At 47.0% G+C, this 21823-nt stretch overlaps 2 protein-coding genes across 5 annotated transcripts in view; one reads left to right on the top strand and one right to left on the bottom strand.

The window, feature by feature from the left end:
- LOC140658410 (integrator complex subunit 6-like) overlaps window positions 1-4459 on the top strand; it is a 43991-nt gene extending 39532 nt beyond the window's left edge. For 2 of the 4 annotated variants that reach the window (XM_072876811.1, XM_072876810.1), the window contains 3 exons: window positions 635-1027; window positions 2943-3036; window positions 3472-4459. In XM_072876811.1, the coding sequence (XP_072732912.1) occupies window positions 635-1027; window positions 2943-3036; window positions 3472-3571 (587 nt within the window). In that variant the 3' untranslated portion in view covers window positions 3572-4459. The remainder of the gene's footprint in view (window positions 1-634; window positions 1028-2942; window positions 3037-3471) is intronic. The other 2 variants (XR_012044728.1, XR_012044727.1) reach the window with 2 other exon arrangements.
- Window positions 4460-16927: 12468 nt separating this feature from the next.
- On the bottom strand, window positions 16928-21779 carry MMGT1 (membrane magnesium transporter 1). Its single transcript, XM_072876653.1, has 4 exons — window positions 20561-21779; window positions 19838-19890; window positions 18795-18898; window positions 16928-17800 (listed from the first exon to the last, which is right to left on the bottom strand). Exons 1-4 carry the CDS (start codon window positions 20934-20936, stop codon window positions 17638-17640), a joined length of 696 nt encoding a protein of 231 aa, XP_072732754.1. The 5' UTR covers window positions 20937-21779; the 3' UTR covers window positions 16928-17637.
- Window positions 21780-21823: the final 44 nt, after the last annotated feature.

Raw genomic sequence — 21823 nt, 5'->3', positions numbered from 1 at the left:
AAAACCACCACCAAAAAAACCCCAAAAAACAACCCCACCCAAAACCCGCCACCAACTCCATGTGCTGAGTTGATTCAAAAGGGTATATCAGCATGAATGTATGCTTTAGTGTTAATTAGGACTGAGTTTCTTTTGTTGGTCTAGATAAACAGGCTGCTGCTATAGCTAATGAAATCTGGAATAAAAAAATAATTTTGATGAACTGTTTTTTGTTTTCTTTAAAAAAATAAAAGAAAAGAAACCTGAAACCTTTTGCCACAGTGGTTTGGAGGTAGCAAGGATTTCAGATCAGCTTTTAGTTCTCATTTGTGTATTTTGTGGTGGGGAAGGGAAGTTAAAATACGGTTACGTTTTCATTTCCCACAAACGCTAATTTTCTTACCCACCTATTGCAGCGAACGGAGTCAGAAGAAACCTCTGTTAGCTGGAATTGGGGGAAGGAAGGAAAACATTAGTTCACTTAGAATTTCATAACACTGCCATAGGAATACAGAAAATGGTGACTTCATGATAGTGATATGAGATGGTAACAGTCTACATGGTACTTCAAACAAGAAAGGGTACAGAACTATTTCATTTTGGTTTTTTGATACTGCAGTTATGCACTAGTAAGATACATATTTTTAATTTGTAGATACCAATAACAGTGTTGTCCAAGATGGCAATGGAGAGAAGAAAGCAGAAAATTGTCAGTCACTGGAAAAGCAAATTGATGGCTTACCTGTGCAAATGGCTCCTTCAGTTCCAGCTGCTATGGGAGAGGATGAAATGTTACCCAATGACTTAGACTCTCTACCTGTTGAATTCAATTGTTTAAGTGAAGATGGGTTGGATCATAAACCTGGTACCAACGCACTTGTTCGAGGGCCTCTAAATTACAGTGTGACTGGAGATGACCAAAAACGGGTGATGGAGTCTACTTCTGAATCTGTGCCAAATTCATTTAAAATAACACCTATGATGTTGGAGGGAAACAATGCTGATGTCAAAATTAAAGTGATGAAAGAGGTTCGCAAACCTGGAAGAAGTAAGTTTTTTCGTTTTGTATTGGTTTTTTTTTTTTTTTAAATCAGCATATTATACATGGTGCTAGAGAGAAGACTTTTTTTCTTGAAATAAGGAGCTATTTTCAATATACATACAACTTTAGATTTTGAATAATTGCTGATTGCTTGCATATGAGCAATGGAGGGACAGAAAAGGAAGAAAGTTCTTACATGCTGGGCAGGTGAGTTGAAGTTTAGACAGCTGTTCTTGGGAAGTTGAGTGCCAAGTGACCTTGTTTGCCCTTGAAGATGGGTTAACTGGTATAAGAGGTACCCTGTGAAAGCACCTTTCAGAGGTTTTGGATTTGTTACCAATGATCTAATGAGACTAGATAACTTTGCCTTATGCTGCACTGCTCCTTGCATATGCATAGTGTACTTTGTCACCCTGTGTCAGTCAGAACTTCCTTTGGAGGGCAAAGGCATATGTAGCTACAAGGGTGCATCTTGGAATATGTTTGAAAGGGAACCTTAACAGTTAATAGCAAAGTGATATTTTTTTATTTTGCCAGATAGTGTGATTAGTGATTGAACACTGTTACAAACGCTTAAGAACTGAAGACTAAAAATTACTTTCTTCTTTTTCCTACAAGGTTTGATAACCCCCCAAAATCTAAAACATTGTGAGGAAAAGTAACTTGCCTCCTCAGCTTTTGTTACATGTTTTGCCTGTACTTGTATACAGGATCAAAACCAGAACACTAATCTGAAACTCCAACTAATGTATATGCTGTAGGATTTGCCATAGGCATAATCTTTCAATTTTTTCTTAAATGGCAGATGTCCCTAATGTGGTCTGTGTCTGAGTGAATTATTTCTGCAAATTAAACTACTGAATATTTTTCCAATACATTGTCAAGTGCCAGTAATTAGTATAATGGAGTATTCTTAACTCTTCTATTTTTCTGATCTTGCGTTGCTTTCCCAAAACTTAGTATTTCATTGAGGCGTATAATCATTGTGGGAGACTGAGGCTGTTGAGAGATGAAGCCAATTTTATGCTGCATCTGTATTTCATTTTTAAGATGTCTTAAAACTTCCTTCTTGGGTATGTCCTTGCTTCCTGTTTTGAAAAGTGGGCTCATCTAATCTTATACCAAATTCATGTCTGGTAAATGGTGATGTAAAGCAAAATAGTACTATGTTCAGTATGAGTCACCTGTCTTGCTGCAGAGTTCAGGCAGGCATCAAAGAAAGAAGCTAAATAGTAGTGGGTTAAATATGTACATATATTCACCGTTCTGACCATATATCCTCTCTGTGCCTGCTGCATCACTCTGAGCAGGCTCTTAGTCACAGCACCATAAATATCTTCATACTGGGTTCAACTATGGAAAATATTGAAACAATGCTATTTTTAAATTTGTTTCTAGTTTAATGTATCCAGTTCATTCTTTTGTAGTGGATATATTTACTTTGTACCAGTAAGATAGTCATATTAATTGTGCTCACACTAAGCATTGATAAGTAGTCCTTCTAAGAGAACTAATGCTAACCTCTGCTTTCAGAAATGACAGCTCTAGATTAAAACAGGGCTTGGTGGCCCTACGTGCGTATTAACTGCTAATGATGGCACTGCGTTCATGGAGATATGAGGCTTCTCTACCTAGCCTGCATTTTCTGAGGGTAGATGTTTCTAGCTGCTGCTTTGAAAGAGAACCTAATTCTTTGGTACCACATTTGAATACCAGATCATCAGTATCACTTCAAATTATTGGTATCACCTGCTTTCTGTGCGTAAAGCTAATGCAGGCTTTTTTCTTGCCTTACATTTATTACCATACACAGAAGTGTGAAACTCTGGGCTTTGTTTTTTCTTTTGGCTGTTAAGCTTTATTGAAAATGCATTTGCAAGACTTACTTTTAATATATGGCTGGATTTTTATCTTTTTTTAGATTATGAAAAAATTTTCTCTCTTCTTGAGGAGGTGCAAGGACCTATGGAAATTCAGAAGTATTTCATTGAATTTGCTATCAAGGAAGCAGCAAGGTTTGTATAGATATAAATTACTCAGAGTCATAAATTAAATGTTAATTTAGATCATGATAGTAAATCATAAACTTTTCCAGTACTAGTATTTTCTGTTTTCCTTTTTGACATATTTCAATTATTATAGTTGTTTTAGTGGTCAGACTGTTATTACATTTTTATGGAGTAAATAGTCTTTACTTAAAGTTTAAACGTGAAATAAGAGAGACGGGTCATTATTGAAGACTGACCCAAAATTTTGGGGGGGTTGGGGAAGGGCGTCTGTATTAAATTAAATTAAATTTTCTGACCATTCTAATGGCAGAAATAAAAAAGCTCTTCCATACTGGAAACAGAAAGCCTCCGGTAATATGATTTGTCATGGCTGAATAGTCTTGAGTTGTTCAACTGTAATTCTGGAAGAAAAAATTAAATTGTTCTCCCTCTCTCCCTTAGGTTTAAAAAACGGGTCTTAATACAACACTTAGAGAGAATACTAGAGGAACTAGAGTTCAACAGCCTACCCAACAGAGTTAATCATGTCAACAGTAGATAATAATGTACCGGCGAGGCGAATATGGACCAGGAATGAGTTTGCTGTGCCGCAGAAGAGTGGAAGAGGATGTAGCTGCTGCCCTCACCATCTTGGCAATCAAGTGATTTTACTGTCACAGTCTGAGAAGAAGCAGTGGAGCTTTAACTTTAAGAACCTCTATCGGCAGAAGCTGGGCTATAACCTTAAGGATTTGCTATGAAAGGTGTGGCTTTTTTCCTGTGGAGGGTGCTATTTGCTCAACAGGCTGAAGAAAATAACCATTGCTGCCCCTCCTGCAGGTGATGAGAATTTACTCATTTGAACGCTGTCATTAGACATTTACGTGCTGTAGGCAGCAGGTTGCACTAAAATGGGGCACTGTCAAATGCACACACTGTCTGCATCGTGGAGAGAGCCCGTGTGTTCCCAAAAAAAACCCTCCCAGAAACACCTGCACTGGTAAAATTGCATGTTGCCACCACAGAGACAAGGGTCTTGTTCCCAAGAACTGCTAGCCATGCCTTTAAACTTGAGATTCAGTGTAGATTGAGAGTAAAGAAACTGCTATTGTGTTAATGAAAGCTAAAGACAGCCCTGTGACTGTTACCACCTGATGGTCACTAAACAATCTACCTCAGACTCTCTTCTGTTTTGTCTGCAGACATTATGAAAGTGCACCTGAGGCTTCCCAGGTCCCCGACTTCAGTTCTCTTTCATCCTGTGAGGAGGACGGAGATTCTTCAGGTGGCCTTGGCACACGCTGTGCTTTGGAAGCACTAAAAGGAAACGCTTTTAAAAACGTGTATTTTAATGTTCATACAAAAGAGATTATTTTGAACAGTATTGTTACCAGATCAGTAATTTGATATTTTAACTGTATAAATTTTTTGGAACATATGTATATATAAAATAAACCATTTTATTAATTTTTAATAAGTGCTAATCTGAGGAGTCTGTAGCGGCAGCACTGAGTTCCTCCAATTGTCTGTTACCAACAGGCTGCTAATATTTTTGTAAAACCAGTGAGTAATGTAGCTATAGTGCAGCTGAACCTGATCTGCACACCCTCAAACGCAGCTTGCGGTTATAGTTGCAGAATATGTTTGTACTCTGGAGCACCTGCCCCATCACTCAGCTCAGCCTGCGCGGGGTGCACCTTTTAACTCAGTATTAAAGGCACTGAGTTCCAATTTACCAGACCCTTGGTTACCTGAGCTGCTATCCTCTCCTCCGTTCCTCTTACTGTTTTGTCCAAAGGTAATTTTATATATCCCAAACCATACAAAGAACACTGAAGCACCTGCATGTAATTATTTTTTTCCTTTAAAGCAGTACCAGTAATGTGCCAGTAGTAAGCGGCTCTTCTGATAATTGTGTATTTTCAGTTGTTCACACATAACTTCCTCTGATCCTCTGAGAGCTTTCTTCTAAAGACAGGTTGAAGTTGTGCTCATGTTAACTAGCTCTTTACCTCGTACTGCAAATATCCTAGGGATTCCGGTTGACTAGCCAGTGCATGAGAGGCAGGGAAACAGATTTTAGCTGGAGAGCCTGTACTTCTCTGTTCCTACTGGTATTTTTAGTACTAGCCAGCCTGTGAGACATCTTTTCCATCCTCTCTGAAGCAGTGGCCCTGGAAGATGCAGTTTGACCATTGGAATTACACCAGTGAAATTCAAGAAGGAAATAAAATCCAGCAACAGCAGATCTCTGTCACAGTGTTATATGAATGAAGTGACATGGGGAAAGGCGTTACTATAAATGTGTCCTAATTCTTCTCTTAGAAATAACTTTTATTCGTCTGTACAGTTGAACAGTTGAGTTAAAAACACAGAGATGCCTTGGAATGATAGGGGGCATTCACTTCTTCAGAATTGTTATGTGGAAGCTGTATGCCACTGATAGACCTTCCATGCCTAATGTTGGACTCCTAAAAGGGAATTTATTTACAGAAGGTCAGATATACTGTGCATACCTTGTTTTAAAATGGCCTGGTTGCATGCATCAAGTTGCACGTAATACACTATTTTTGAAGTAGTAGGTGGTAAGAGGAGACAGCTCTCTTCTATCTAGTTCATGGTTATTTAATTTTCTTTCCTGGTTCCAGAGGCACTCACTTGATCGTAATGTGTCTGAGCAGGGGCTGAGTTTTTAACTAGTGACCTTGTTAGTATGTAAACCTGCTCTTTGGGTGTGATGCAGTTGGCTGCCAAATTAGCTATAGGAAGCTGGTGACTTTCATTCAGTTGTTTGGAATCTTATACCTCAGAAAATGCACAGAAATGACAAAATAGTCCATTCAAGTCCAGGCAGTGAGAATTTTCTGTTACCTCACCATTATTTTATCTGAATAAATTGAATTTGGATGAGAGTATTAGAGGGGAAGAAACCTCATAGTGAACTGGACATGAGCCTTCATAAGAAGGAAGGAAGATGTACCATCCTCACAGGTTGTGTCAGTGAAGAGATGAAGAAAAAGGAGCGACAGTAATCTATCTAAGAGTGCGCACAGCCCTGCATCCCAAATGGAGCACAAAATGACCATTGCTTGCTTAGGAAACGGTAAATGCTCCACAACAGTGTTAAGGAGAATCTTAATGGATGTAACTCGTCGTGCTGGATGTGGGTGGAACATGCATTGAACAAATACAGCCACAAGCTTTGAAGGGCACGCTTCACTTCGGTGTGCAACCAGGACAGCCGGGAGAGGTTACGCTAGAGTCAAGCCTTGCTTTTTCTAGGTAGAGACCATGACCCCAGAAGCAACAGCTGCGTTTGTGAGAGCATGTCTAGTCTGTGTGACAGATGAGCCTCTGCACAACAGGAGTGTTCCTCAGCAAGGGCTCAGGAGACAGCACAGGTCCACAGATACATACGGATGTGGGGAAGGAATCTGGAAAGCTGTATGCGCTTTGCTCAAACTCACATTTTTGAGCCCTTATCTAAGGTTGAAATAATGTGGCACAGTTAAACTGGAATGTTAGGAAGTGGGGAAAAATAATATGGCTTGCTGTGTTTCCTGTGAGGAGTGTTGTTTAACAGTCTGAATTAACAAGCGCTTATCTTTCTGACGTGGGTAGAAGGGCTGTGTGGTACTCTGGAGTCCAAATACTTGTATGTATTCTGGTTCTTCCATTTCCTGACCTTGTTCTAACTACGCATCCTCAGTACTTATTATCTTTTATTTTTCCCTTATAAGCACCAAGGAGTTTTCCTCTTTCTTAAAATGAGCCCATAGCCATGCAGCTCCCAGTCCAGTCGCTGTTGGCAGATGTCTGTTAGGTGCTGCTGTTTCCAGTTTGTGTGCGCAGTGCATTTATGATGGGCAAGTGTATTCTTGCCTATGCTTAACCAGCATCAGAAAACGATTGTCATCCTCCAAAATAAAAGCTGCAGAGGCTGTTATTGTGCTATGCTTGACTTTGCAGTGGTCAAGCTATTGTCTATCTCCCTTTACAGGAAACTGTACCAAAAAAAAAATAATCAACCCTATTTTTTTTTCTGTTTTTTCTTCTGGTAATTTTCTCCAGGTTTTGCCTCTAAACTAGCTGGCTGAAATGGCAGCAATGTAGGGTATTGAGTTTGTTTCCTTTTGTTCTGTTCTTTAATATCTACTAAGAAGCTTCTGATGGAAAAATACGAGTGCAAATGCATTGGCTAACAGAAACAAAGTATTAAAAAAACCTATAAGGCTAAACTATAGTGTTTCATACCAGCAACATGGCAACATCACACCTTTAGCATATGGACTCTAGAGCGTTTGTCTTGAAGAATATACAACCTAGTTAAGCTGAAAACAAGGCCAAAGACACTTCAAATCTGGCAGAAACGAGGTTTGGCAGAGATCCGAAGGAAGGATGTTAGTCACTGGATTTGAAAGGAGCTGCTTCTTTCAGGTCTGCAAAAACAAGCTGAAGTCTGTCTTCAGTGGAAAAGGAGGAAACTGGAGAAGAATAATACCTTGGGATTTAGCAAAAATCTTGTGGCCTGCAGGAATTGTTAAACTGTACTTCTAAATCTGAATCTTGTGATCAGTTTTTGACTGCCTTATTTAGGCTGTCATTGGCCTAATGAAAGGCTGGACCTGTCTCGTTTTCTCCATGCCAGTTCAGCTGCAACCTGGCATGTTGTTTCATCCTTGAAAGTAGACTGTTGGCTTGGCTTTAGCATTGGTGTTTTGCCTCTGTGTTGTACATTGACAGTGTTTTTGACCGTCTCTTGGTAGTGGCTAAAACAGCGTGGCAGTTTTGCGGGAACTCTGTTGTTGTCCATCAAGCAAGGAGCGCGGGTAGAGGCCGTGGGTAGAGTCAGTGGGAAAAGCAGCCGCTGCTTGCGTGCTGTGAAAGCTGGTTCAGCTTCATCTGTTCAACTTCAGAGCCTTCATTTTAAAAGCGTATGAGATGCTTCTCAAGGCTGGGAGTGCAAATCTGGTAACTCCAGCAGGTTATTCAGAGTTCAGAAGAAGAACATGCCAGGGAAGGAGTTAAACTGTCAGTACAGCCTTGTGCTAAACTCACCGGAGGGTATTTTCATATGCAGTGGAAGAACATAGCTGCATGTGCCTTCCCTGAGCTGGCAGCCATGTGGGTTTGCCAGGAATGGTGACTGTTGATACCATGTAAAGAAAACAAGATCACCCTTTACCATGAGCTGGGAAGCTATCAAGGCAGCTGCATTTCATAAGATTTTGAGCTTGGGCTGAAGCTCTTAAACAATTACGGTGAAGTCCAAAAGAATAGTTTGGCCTGGGAAAGGCAGTGGAATGGAAACCCCGATCAGATTTTTGCTGGAGATTTATTTGTTTTTTTCAAGAGCTTGGGGAAGTTTCATCTTCACATCTGCAATGGGAATTTCACAGCTATTTTCTAGTCTTGGAGCAGCTCCAACAGCAGTGGAAGTAGCCAGATCCTTGGCATTTATATATGCTTGCTGTCAACTCAATCACTGTCACTCCTCTAATGCAAGCAGTCTTGCATAATGTCCCTTAAAATATTGGGCACCTCTGGCAATTTGCTGTATCCCAGTGCTCCACTCACTATTGCTGAGCAGCTGGTAGGAGGGACAGAAAGCTATTTGCGAAGCATCCTCATGGTATGTCCCCATTTGTAAAATACTTACAGCCTCGCAGGATGGTGAAACGGGAGGAGAGGTTTATAAAACATTTTGGCAGTTACAAGGGCAAAGCTCTGTTTGCGTGGTCAGCCTGTTTCTTGTCATTTTCTTCAAAGTAGATGGATATTTTAATGTTACATTTTATTTGTAAATATTTAATATGTAGAATATATCAAAGAGACCTTCAGCATTTTGTAAAGGATGGAATTGGAAGACTTCTCTTGCTTTGTCTTCCAGCTGTGACCCGTCTGCTTGTGCAGAGGTGGCCCGTGCAGAGGTGGCCCTTGCAGAGAAGGATGCTGGGCTGCCTTCAGGTTTTCCCTGGGGAGGGACTTGGCTCTGGAGCCGTCCCAGGTCTTGGATATGTGATGATAGGCAATTGCCTCCTGGCAGCTGGAGCTGGATTTTTGCTGGATTTGTGGAAATGCACCTATTGTTTCTTGAGGTCGTGGTGGTGGTAGTGTGAGCAGTTACTGTCTGGGCGCATCTTTTAAAGTTTAGGAACCTGTCAGTATAATTGGGGTTTGATCGTAGACAGCTGAAGGTGTTTTGATCAGTCTACACTGCTGTAGTAGTTGCCTGATCTCTTGGTAGTAGTGGGTGCCTCAGGATTCAAGGGTGCTTTCCTAAGTAGGACAGAAATAAAAATGAGCCCTCTTCCCCAAGAATAAAAAGTGATTAAAAAAAAAAAAAAGGCATTTTGCTGATTGCAGATGATTATAATGCAGCTGCTCGACAGTGACATCCTAGCCATGGAAAAATAACATTGGTTCTTCAAGCTATTTTCCAGTCCATGCAGCGTATTAAAATGCTTCATGCACAGCTGGCACATTTAACTTTGATTATGTTGTTGAAGTGACTGATCTGAGAGCAGCCTGGATCCCAGTTGCTTGCAGAATTCGAAAATAAGGTTGTTCCAATTCATCTGCAGTTAGTTATTTTGGAAGAGAGACAAACTATCTCGAGTACTTTTAGGGCTGCTAATTAAAGTCTTGTGGCACTCCTGAGAGAGTCTTTAAAGATGGATGGAGGGACTTACCCAAGGTCGTACAGCATGTCACTAGCAAAGATGATTATAAAATCCATGCCCTAATTTGGTCTTGTACACTGAATTATTTCTCTAGTGTTGAAAATCCCACCACAAAACAACATGCTGGTTGCTGGGCTCTTGTGTGTGTCGGTGGGTTCCTCCCTGCGCTCTCCGACCTGCCATCCTGGGTCTGGCACAGGGGGAGCATGGGGTGGGGACAGGGCAAGCTCCCCATGGCCAGCTTCCATGCGGAGGTGGCTGAAGTGGGTGCCTTTTGCTGGAAGTGCGCTTCTGGGGCTGGAAAAAAGTGGGAGCTCAGAAAGAGGGAGGTGGGAGGCCTGTAGAGAAGTTGCCCAAGACTGTAGGCAGTCATAGTGTTACTGCCTCTTCTTTAAAGTCGAGTTCTGGCTGCTGACCTGAGCTGCTCCAGCGCCTTTTCTTTGTCAGCCATGTAAAAGTGTGTTTTTAAATTCCTCTGGCATCCCTGGATTCAGGGCTCCTCCCTCTGCCAACGAGAAGCAGGCAGAGTGTAGAAGCTGCTATCCAAAATGATGGTTAGTGGAAAAGGAGACGGTGGGGGACTGACAAGCTCTGGAGAGGCTGTTTTAAGCATGTTGGCATTCAGCAAATCCTCCTGCAGGAGTATTGTTAGAAAATGGGAGTACAAATGCGTAGCACTTGCAGTGCTGCAGTGGCAGCGTTTGGCTTGCAGGGAGCTGGATGCGGGCAGGGCATGCCAGGGCTCAGCGTGCTGATGAGAGATGCGGGGAAGGATGCTCCCTGAGCTGCTGCTGCGGCTATCCCTGCAGCTTGCAGCAGGTGAAACGGGGTGAGACTGACTCCTGGGAACTGGCCGTGAATTCCCCTGAGGAAAGGCAGTTGCTGGTGAGTCACAGCCCGGGCTGTGATGGGAAACTCTTGCTGGATAATAGGTTGAGTGATGGCTGGTTGAGTGATGGCTCTTTCCAGAAGCGCACACAACAGGACCCCGAGGAGGCTCTGATCTCATGGGGCAGCTGAAGGCTGTCCTTTGTCTGTGCAGTGGCCAAATCCTGCATTCCTGCAGATATAACCAGAGTGGGCTCTCCTTCCCGGGGTCTGCCTTGCACCCCTGGGCTCAGTGTGCCCACTCTGTTGAGGCGAGAAGGGGCTGTGAAAGCACGAAAATGAGAGGGACTGCTCTCGTCATGATAGGAAACCAGCAAGAGGTTGAAAATGCTGGTGAAAGCCTTGCCCCGTTCGTCCTCAGGCGTGGACATGCAGATGGGGAGCTCCTCAGAAAGGTGGAAACCTGCACCAAGACGATGTCTTTGGGGAGGCCAACACACGTGCTCAGCACATGGCCAGTCAGTGCCTTGCGAGCGGGGTGTCGCGGTGCCGTGCTGATGGACGTCTGCTCTGCTCTTTCTGGAACTGCGTCTCACGTGACTCACCTCTCTCTTTCCAGTCCTCCTGTCTTAACTTGTGCATTAGCTGATCTCTGCTGAGTGTCCCATTGCTCTGCTCCCCAGAATGTGGTGGGGCTGGAAAGCTGCCAGGCAGAAAAGGACCTGGGGGTGTTGGCTGACAGCCGGCTGAATATGAGCCAGCAGTGTGCCCGGGTGGCCAAGAAGGCCAATGGCATCCTGGCTTGTATCAGAAATAGTGTGGCCAGCAGGACTAGGGCAGTGATCGTGCCCCTGTACTCGGCACTGGTGAGGCCGCACCTCGAATGCTGTGTTCAGTGTTGGGCCCCTCACTACAAGAGAGACATTGAGGTGCTGGAGCGTGTCCAGAGAAGGGCAACGAAGCTGGTGAAGGGTCTGGAGCACAAGTCTGATGGGGAGCGGCTGAGGGAACTGGGGTTGTTCAGCCTGGAGAAAAGGAGGCTGAGGGGAGACCTTATCGCTCCCTACAACTACCTGAAAGGAGGTTGTAGAGAGGTGGGGGTCGGTCTCTTCTCCCAGGTAACAAGTGATAGGACGAGAGGAAATGGCCTCAGGTTGTGCCAGGGGAGGTTTAGACTGGATATTGGGAAATTTTACTTCACTGAAAGGGTTATCAAGCATTGGAACCGGCTGCCCAGGGAAGTGGTTGAGTCGCCATCCCTGGAGGTATTTAAAAGACGTTTGGATGAGGTGCTTAGGGACATGGTGTAGTGGTGGTCTTGGTAGTGTTAGGTTTATGGTTGGACTCGATGATCTTAAAGGTCTTTTCCAACCTATACGATTCTGTGATTCTGTGGGTTGAGCCTCATTTCTGGCCCTTTCAAGCTCTGCAGTTACGCTTAAGCATGAGAAGCAAGGGCAGAGAAGAGAGCACCTTGCAAACGTCTCCTGACCACTGTTCACATCGTGCTGGGTGGGGAGACATCTCAGCCTGTCCCTTGCAGAGGTCGTCCTCTCCTGCCAGCTCTGGCCAACCGAAGGCAGCAGCATGGCCGTACTTAGAGTTGACCTGGGTTTATTAACCAGCCCTATTGCACCCCATAGGATATGTGGGTCCCTCCCACATGAGGTGAACATAGGTCTCGCTCTGCTGCCACTTTCCCTTTGTGATCTGAGGCTGTTGTATTCAAACAGGTATTGAAGTAGCAGCTGGCTTTTGCTTCAAAGTGGTGGTGGTAACTTTGACGTTGAAATGGCACCGCTCTCACCCAGGTCCCTGGGCAGAGATCTGTATGTCATGGTGGGCTGCAAACCAGAAGCAGCATGGTGGTCTTGGAGAAGGAGGAGGGATTATTTGGCCCCTTCTCTCCCCTCCATGTGCCTTATGTTGTGCTGGGGAGGTGCTGCCTTACTGTGGGGTTGCCCTTACTGGGGGCTGAGCCCAGGCCTGCAGGTGCCTTGGAGGCTCTGGTAACATCCCAGGGAGCAACAGCTTAGTGTGGACGTGGGGAAGCGAGCCGCTCTTTGGAGCGCCTGCCGAACTGGCTCCTCCAAAACTGCTTTTTGATGCAATTGTCTTGTTTTGTGCACTTCTGCGTCCGGGACGGAGGAGTAAATCGCTGCTTCAGTATTTGCTGCGTGCACTGGGTGCTCTTCCTGCATCCTGGACTGCAGCAGAGACCTCCTGGGGACAGAGGATGCTGGGGCAGCCTGGGGCTCAGAGGATGTTGGCACTGGCCTTGCATGGCTGGCCCTGAACTGCTCTAAAATACACAGCAGAAATACCTTGGGGGAGGAGGGGGAATGTTTTCTTTCCTTTTTTTTTTTTTTTTTAAAAATCCTAAGTGAAGTCCTCCTGCAGCACAACGTGCCTCTGGCTAATCCCCGGGAAACTGGTTCAGCCACCACCAGTCCGGGCATGGAGGGCACTGCCAGTGCCGGGTGCTCTGCCTGGCAGCAAGGGTTACTTTAGGGCTGTGAACTGGGAGTAAATAGCCACATCTATCTGTGCTGGGGGTCTGTGGGTTCCCTGGGACCACTAGCATAGGACGAACCGTTGGTTTGATAATACAAATGTCACCTTTTAACTTTTTTTTCTCTCCCCCTTCCTTTGAAAGTGGCCTGGTAAGCCGTGACGCCGCACAGCCTGGGCCCCTGCCAAAGAGCCCTGGGGCTTGTGTTCCTGCTCGCGCTGCCAGGCTCCTGGCTGCCTCGCTGCTTGGTGAACTCCCATTTGCCTTTCTTGGCTGGAAAAAGGATTAAGTTAGCAGGACAGGAAAATTAATTAGCTTCCATTTTAAGGATGAAGCTTTTGTTGCAGTCCGGAGTGTTTTGAAATGACATTGTATCACTGAGACCAATGTGGGGCTGATTAAAAGGCTTTTACCTGCCGGAATACCAGATTTATTTCTGCCATGGTTCTCCGCCAGGTGATTACGGCTTCAAGGTGAACCTCAAGGCCAAATCAAAGGAGTGTTTTGCCTTCGCTGCTAGTGCCGGCCATGGAAAGCTGGTACCAAAGTTTTTTCTGCTTGTTTAACATTCAAAATAGCCTTTCTTCGCCCTTCCCCACTGCGCAGGCAGCCTGCCAGCCCGGCACAGGCACCGGCTGGGACAGCAGGGAACTGCAAAGCGAGCTGCAGCTTCCCTGCCCCGCCGAGGCAGGGGGGTGGGTGATGGGGGGTGGGTGATTGGGGGGCTTCCCACAGGGAGCTCGGGGGCAGCGCCGTGGCCCCGGATGCTGCGGGGTGAGCCTCAGCCTTCCCGAATCGTCTGGTGGAAAATTGCTGCCTTTTGGCGCAGGTGACCCCCAAAAAGGAGCAGCCACAGTACCACTCTTGGGGGGGGCCTGTATCCAGCTGGAGGATGTCCCCATAGTTAATGTCCTTGCTGAAGGTGTCGGAGGCAGAGAAAGGTGGCTCTGCTGCAGCGTGGTGAAGGGCGAGGGAACCCGAAGCATGGGAAGCGACTGATATGGAAGCCAAAAATCATTTTAGAGTTAGAAAGTAATTGCCATTCCCTGCTTTCTGCAGGGAGGGGGCCGCGCTGGTGCTCCAGAGCACCGGGAAGGGGCCGTTAGCCACCAGCTTTGCCGAGAAAGCTTTAATCCAGCACTCGGCAGCAGTGGGGAGAGGGCACAGCGGCCTCATGCTTTACAAGCAGTGCTAATGGGTCTCACAGCTGCACTTCACTTTCTGCACTGCAGCGATGGCTCTAGTGTGGAGGGGAAGCACAAAGCTCCTCTGCCACCGTCAGACACGTGTGATCGGGAGTTATTTTCACAAGCGGTGCTACGGTTCAGCACTCGCTGAACTCTCTAGGAAAAGAGATTTCTGCCAGCTGCACTTCCACCCCGGCCTCTGATTTGGAAAGGGCGGGGACATTGAACAATCTCTGACACAAACTGTGGTCCCCGTCTCCTCACCTTGCAAGGGTCTGAACGACTCCTGCCCTCCTTAGCTTTAAAGAAACAAAAATTCCCCACTGAACTCACTGGCTGGTGAGGAAGAGTAGGAAAAAACCCAGCAAAATTAATGCAGATTAAACGTGCTACTCCAGCAATGAATGCAAATTATCAGCGCTTTTTTTTTTTTTGGTATTTAATGTAGTAGAAACATCCCATCCTGTAGCCAAAGCAATTCAAGGCGTGATGGCAGTAAATGCGCGCTGGGCGAGGCTGGAAGCTCTTCCTCTTCGGCCTAATCCAAGAAGCTCTTGGCACAACTTTTGCTTTTGAAGAAGGGAAGCTCATCTGTGAAGAACTGCACATTGCCAGGTAAGCACAAAGTAGCTTTGGGAGCTGGTTAAGGTGCCCCTTCCTTAAAAGACCGATGATTGGTTTTTTTTACACCCTCACATTCTGTGCTGGATGCAGACGGCTGCAACAGTGCGGGAAGCAGACGAAGGGTGAGTCTGCTGCTCTCTCTGGTGCAATCATGATGGATGCTATAGTTAAGCAAACTCCTCTAGTTCTTTGCTAACTTTTCAACCTCCCCCAACAGAAAAGCGGAACAGGGAGTGAAAAGTGATCTTGCTCAAGTCCAAGATTTTAACCATCTCCAGCCCCATGAGCAGGCTGAGTGTTTTCCCCCAGCAACTGTTGCAATACTAGACCTTGCAGGAGCCTGTCCCGTGGGTTGGAAGGGGATTAGCACATGGTAGAAAAGCCTTTACTATGGTTAAATGGAAGACAGAAAATATGTCAGCTCTGCCAGATATGTTGACTAGGAACCTCAAAGGCAGGCAGATCCCCGCGCTGGAAACATTTCCCTCCTAAATGTTTTGTTTAGCTACTTGTAGCATGCTATTTTGATTCTGCTACTGATCTTATCTCATAGTAATAAACACCAGGCCAGGCACACACTTTAACACAGAGCTGCTGTAATTAAGGCAATCACTTCTTGTCAATGCTAGGCAGTCACTTTTAAATATTCAGTCAACAGGGATTTGCTGCAGCAGGCTCCAGGATGGTCAGAAATAAACAAATAAACTCCCAAACACTTCAAGGATATCAATTTTTATTGGACATTGCGAGATCAATAAGAAAAAATAATTTGTACAGCTTTGTGATATAACCATTGCTGCTGAAGAGTAAGGCTACTTGTCACGAGAAGAGACCTGATGCAGCCAACAGGGTGTTCCTAGCAGGACCCGCTCTGAGAAGGGGATGACGTTCTCCACTCACCCTGTCCCACAGCAGCACCTTCTGCCTCGGGCAGGTCCACGTAGCCTACGGTAGCACAAATGGGGCTTCTTAGACATTAAGGGTGAGCAGCCCTGCTCTAAGAGACCCTCTGCAAATGGCTCACTGCCAACCACAGCTGCAGTATCAGTCTGGTACAGTGGTTACTGACCTTCTGCCTTGCTTCTCCCTCCCTCTGCTAATTCTTTCTTTCCTCTGTGCCTCGCAAGGTCACCTGGCCGATGTTCAGCCCTTTCCTCCATGCAGCAACTGCTGCACAGCAGCCCTCTTCCCCAAGGAAAGAGCTCTGTCCGCAATAGAGAGCTGACCTGATACTTACTATTTTTGAGGCCTTTGGTGACAGCAGCTGGCATGAGCTGATTTGTGACACCAGCTAAGGGGGAACCAGAACACTTTAGGAAGTAATCCGGCAGCTCAGATGCTTTCAGCTGGCAGAGTAACCCTTTCTAACCAAACCCAGATGCTTAAGAGTGATTGTAGAGCAGCAGCTACAGATATTGCTCTAGCACTGGGGCACCCACTCCATAGGACGGGCAGAGCTAGAAAAAGAGGCTTCAGTTTACACAGTATTTTTGCTAAGCTTTTTGCCTTTGACAGTTCTTAACAGTTAAAAAAAAAAACCAGATGCTAGGACAAAAGGCTGAGTTTCCACGGCGGCACTGAGACATCCTCAGACTAGGCAAAGTTCTAGTTGGCCCCATCAGTGTCTCGAGCTACCCTCCCTTTGCTACGTCAGGTAGGTGAAATGCCAGACCGAGAGAAATTTTAGCATTGATGAATCAAGGGGAGATCAGAATTTAGACATCAGTAAGAGTTAAGGACTGTATCATCTGTCCTAATACGTGAAATCAAGACAGTAATCTTAAATCAATGAAGGGCTCAGCTGGAAAAAAGAAACCAAGCTGAAAGGCTCCGTCGGCAGAAAAGGGGGTAGTTGTACCATGACCGGTTGATTACCTGTACTGTACTAGTGCCAGCAAACAGACCTAGCTGCTGGGCCCTACCCCTGGACACAGACAGAATGCATATTTCTTATTGATACTTAAATACTTCTCATAGAAGATGACTCGGGAACTTGTATCTGGTGCCAACACAACATTCAGCCATCTGATGAACACTCCCATATTCACAACCAAAGAGAACATAAATAAGGTAAACAAGCTGAGCATGGTAGATTATCTACGTGATCGGACATGAGCTGCCTCCCCCACACAGGCACCAAACGTACAGCCACATCCCAGGCAACTTGGGGCAACACAGGACAGTTTACATTTAAACGAAGGAGGGCAACAAGGAAATAACGTGATAATGAAAAACTAGGAAAAAAACCCAACCCTTCACACAACTATTTTTCAGCACTGTAAAAAAATAAAAATGAAAGCAGTCTTTTTGACTTCCCGTGTCTACACCATGCAGGTCTCCTAGGCATTCTAGGAACAGGAGACGCTGCCCCTTTTTCTGCTGTTAAGTGATGCAGTGCACACAGTATTTCTGAAGGAGTTCCATAAACTGTAGTGCAAGCAAACTGAGAAAATAAATAGCACTCGAACATTCCCTCTTGTCAAAGAACATTAATCGCAGTAGAAACTAGCTTGCTTTTTGTTTTAACTGAAGTTAAGTCAGCTGCAACTTGTTTTAATATACAAAAATTTGAAGACGTGTTTCACAGCATAACTGTAGAATAATTTATACTGCATTGCCAATTCAGTCATTTTCATTAACAGTGTACAAAGAAGGTCCTTAGTTATATATATATACTTTATAAAGTCTGGAAGATCAATATAAATACTGCTCCAGAAATTAAAAAAGTGTTTACATCCCCGACTTGAATATTACATCTCAGTGTCCTGGATTATTATTATAATCTGTAAAAGTCTTAGCGGCGCAGAGGTTCAAGTTTTCGAAATTTCAGTGATGAGCTGGATGACAAAGCATCTTGGTTTGAAGAAGAATTCACTGTGTCTGGGGACTGGAACAATACTCTACCACGATGATTAAATACATAAAAAGATGGATGGTTCCTTAATGTGTCAAACGTCCTTCAAAATAAATGTAAAAAGTCAACGTTAATACTCTTTTAGAACAGGGGTTTTAGAAGAGTCAGTCTAGAGTATACCAACTTTTACAGACACAGAAATACAAGTTTTGAATCCAAAAGTCTTGCTCACTTTATAAGTTTCCTAAACCAAAACACAGAGGAAATACAAAGCCAAGCGTGAAAAATACCGACTGCTCAATACGCAGCGGCTGTCCACCCCACAGACAAACTTCACCTTCCTTCCTTGAGCTTAGGGGCAGGCCTGTGGATTACTGCATGCACACATACCAAATATGCCAGCCTTAGTTCAGCTGTCACTTGTGTTAATACCTTGACGCTGTTTATTCAACTGTCAGTTGTGTTAATATCTTGACGCTGTTGACTGTCAGCTTTCCATCCCTTTCTGTGCCTGAAGCTAAGGGTTTTCGGTAAATGCTATGAAATACAACAATGTCAACCTGTTTACTTTCCATGTTCCCCTGTGTTCTTGGAAAGGGCCGGAGAGGCCACGATCCAATTTCATATCCTTTTCAAAATCTCGATTCAAAATCCCTTATTCTCTTAAAGTCTTTCAGATATTCTGCCTTGAATAGTTCAGTGTGAGATTCAAATAATTCAGACCCGTGTACAGAAGCCAAGACAAAAAGAGGGTGAGCCAGGCACACTGCCCCGTAGTCTATGAGACCATCTCACAGCAGGTTGTGACTGCTGAGCTCTTACTTCCCACGTAGACATTTCATTCCTCTACCAGCCCTGCACAGCAGGATTTTGGATGAGGAAAAGCAAGAAGTTTATTTAATTTGTTCCAGTTATCTAACTCTCTCTGAAATTCAAGACATTGTTGGCTTTCCCAGGTGTGACTGTTCCTCTCAGTGTTATTGTCTACAACATGCATTTAAGAACTGAGCTAAAGAGCGAGCTATTTCACGGATGTGTTCAGTTTGTATAGAGAGTAGCAGATACGTCTGTTTATGAAAAGAAGAAATAAAACATACTTATTTTTTAGTTCTGAAGTGGCATCCATGTCTTTAAATTCTCCTGCGATATGTACTATCCCATAGCAGGTAACTGCAAAGGCTAACAGAGTCTGAAGAACTATCTGTAACAGAGGGAAGCACAATGCAACACACACATTACTTAACGTTCTTAATATTTACCAAAAAATCTCATCTTTCAAAGAGCGTCTCTTGCGCTTTTCATCCAGTGACAGTAAGTGCTTTACAGAGTAGGCAATTCAACAGTAGGGAAACTGAGGCACAGGAAGGTTAAATACCCTGCCTATTTGGCACGGCAAAATGGTGGCAGAGCTGAGAAAAGCTTTAGCTGCCTGACATCGGTATGCGTTGCATGAATTGAATTGATTCACACAGCTCCTCAGCAAGATCCTTAGAACAAAAAACCGTGTTCTTGTACACTTAAGGATCTAATACTCTCTCCGAGAAACGAGTTGGCTGCCAACACACGCTGTGCAGTGGTGGCAGTTGCTGCTCGGTCCAAATGCCATGACTGGTTGTCATGGATATTTGATCTCCTTACCTTTCTGCTTAAGGAAAAATGGAACAGATAATATTGGAAGTGGAATTTAAAAAGCAAGCAAATAAAACAAGTAAGAAAAACCCTTCCTGAAGCGGGTTGTGCTGGGGTGAAATGGGCACGCAGCCACACTGGATAAACAAATGTCAGCCAACAAAAGCCAGAGGGAGGAGGATGTTTATGCTGCAAAGAAGGAGATGAATGCAAAAGCTCTCTGAGCTACGTTCAGGGAATTCCTGGACAAGATGCTTCAGGGTAGTTCTAAAGAAGGAGAGGGAGGTCTGGACCTGGGGTTTGCTCTCTCTGACAGATGTAACACACCGCAGGAAGCTGGGATTAGAAAATATGGTTCTTTTTGACAGAGGGAGCTCAAATGAAAGTGCAATTTAAAAATGACTTTACCCTTTGTTCTTGCCTATCACGTAAAAAAAAAAAGCAACTGAGAGAGACTAACCTATCCACACAGCACTACGCCTTTCAAACACTGTAAAAACTTAAAACTTACATCTATGGGCAATGTTTCGTCTTCCTTTTCTGTTAACCTCATATAAGAACGATCTACAAAACAGAAACACACACATGCATCAAACACTCTGTATAAGCAAATAAACAGCAGAGCAACACAAAAGCCCCACAGGAACTTGCTGTAGGTCTTAGGCATGTGTCAGTCCCGACCATCCCCAGGCAGCTGGGCTGCTCCTGGGCTGCTCCTGGTCTTCCTTTGAGACTCCGCTCCTCCGGAGCACGGCCGAGCCCGAGCCCCGCGCAGCCCCGGCCACCACCGCCTCTCCTCCCAGCCGGGAGGGCTGGATGGCTGCGGGAAGGCAGCGGCGACGGCAGATGCAAGGAACGAAGCCGCGATCGGCGGCCGGCAGCTCTCCCTCCCTTCCCCTCCCCTCCCCGCCCCGGCTGCCGCGGCGCCTGCACGGGGCGAGCCCCGCGCTCCTCCCGGTAAGTTCCCGGCGAGGGCCAGCTCCGCTCGCCCCGCAGCCCGGCCCGCAAGGGCAAGGCCACCCCAGCCGGCGGGCTTGGCGGCGCCGCGGGGCTCCCCGCGGGGACGATGATGACGGTGGTGATGCCGATGCCGCCGCGGCCCGGCCCGGCCCCCGCCCCGGAGCTCCCCCGGCGGCCGGGCGGGGGTGACGGGGCCCGGCGGGCCTCCCCGCGCCCCAGCCCGCCTCCGGCGGCGGCGCCGGTCCGGGCCGCCCCCCGCCGCCCGCTCACTCACGCTGCGCCGCCGAGAAGGCCGCGTGGGCCAGGGCGAAGAGGCCGAGCCCCACCAGCCCCTTCCACACCGAGGCGGCCGCCATCGTCGCCGCCGCTCGCCCCGCCGCCGCGAGGGGCGCCCGCCGTCCCCCGGCGCCCGCTGATGGCGTCACGAAGGGGGCGGAGCCGCGCCGCGCCAGAGGAGGGGCGTGGCTTCTGGCGGCAGGGGGCGTGCCCGCGCGGCCGCTTTCCCACGCGGGACCGGGGCCATCGGGAAGATGGACGGCGTCGGGGCGGGCCCCGGGCTTGTCCCCGGCGGGACAGCCGAGGGAGGAGCGGACCATCGGCCCCCGGGCCAGGCCGGCTCCCTCCCGGCTGAGAGCGGAGCGTGGGGCCATCGGGGGCCGGGGTAACTCCCGCTCTCCACGTGTTCACCCTCAAAGGGTGAGGAACCCGTGCCAGAAAAACCCGTGTAAGGGATGCGCGGCGTGTGCGGGAACGGACGCCCCGGCCCCGGGCCCAGCAAGGCCTGGGGCAAAGCAAGGAAACCCGACTGTCCCGCACGGCCACGCGTCCTGGGTCTTCCGGGGCACAAAAGCAACTCTTCAAGGGCGTTTTCTACAAATCACCTTTACGCCGATCACTGTGGCATTTATTGCAGCCCTTGCCCCACCGCCTGCACGAACCTTCCCTATTTCTTGGTAACCAGGGTGGGAAGTTTACCCTGATCCCACCTCGGGGCTGACCGCGGCCCCGGCACCACCTGCACGCCTTGGCACGGCGTGTGGGCACCGCCGCCCCCCAGGGCCCGGCCCTGGCTCTGGGCAGCGGCGTGGGCTGCTGCTGTCCCCACAGCCCCCACGGGGCTGCGCAGGGCCCCGTCCCCCCAGGAGCCCGGGCCGGGGCCGGCCCGCAGCACGCCCCTCCAGAGCACCCCACGCACGACAGCCTCGTGGGCCCCAACCGCTCCTGTGCGCGGCTGCGCAAAGCCGAGGCCTGCGCAAAACTTCTTCCTTGCAGCAAGTCCGCTTCGGGAATTCTTTTTCCTCTTGCAAACCTCCTCGCGCTCTGGCCACCTTCCCCTTGCAAAGCCCCTTCTGCACCCTTGCAGCCCGCTTTTTCCCTGGCGAGCCCTTTCCCAGCACTCCTGCAAGCCGTCCCTCGCAGCCCCTGTCCCTCGCACCCCTGCGGCCTCGCTCCCTGCCCTGGGCGAGCCCGCAGCCTCCTCCGCAGCCAGGCAACCCTTCCTCTCGCAAACCTCGCTGCCAGCACGCTTTCCCCCTTA

The sequence above is a fragment of the Ciconia boyciana genome, chromosome 12 (assembly GCF_034638445.1).
Source record: "Ciconia boyciana chromosome 12, ASM3463844v1, whole genome shotgun sequence".
NCBI classification, from domain to species: domain Eukaryota; kingdom Metazoa; phylum Chordata; class Aves; order Ciconiiformes; family Ciconiidae; genus Ciconia; species Ciconia boyciana.
This window is presented reverse-complemented; position numbering and strand designations above follow the sequence as displayed.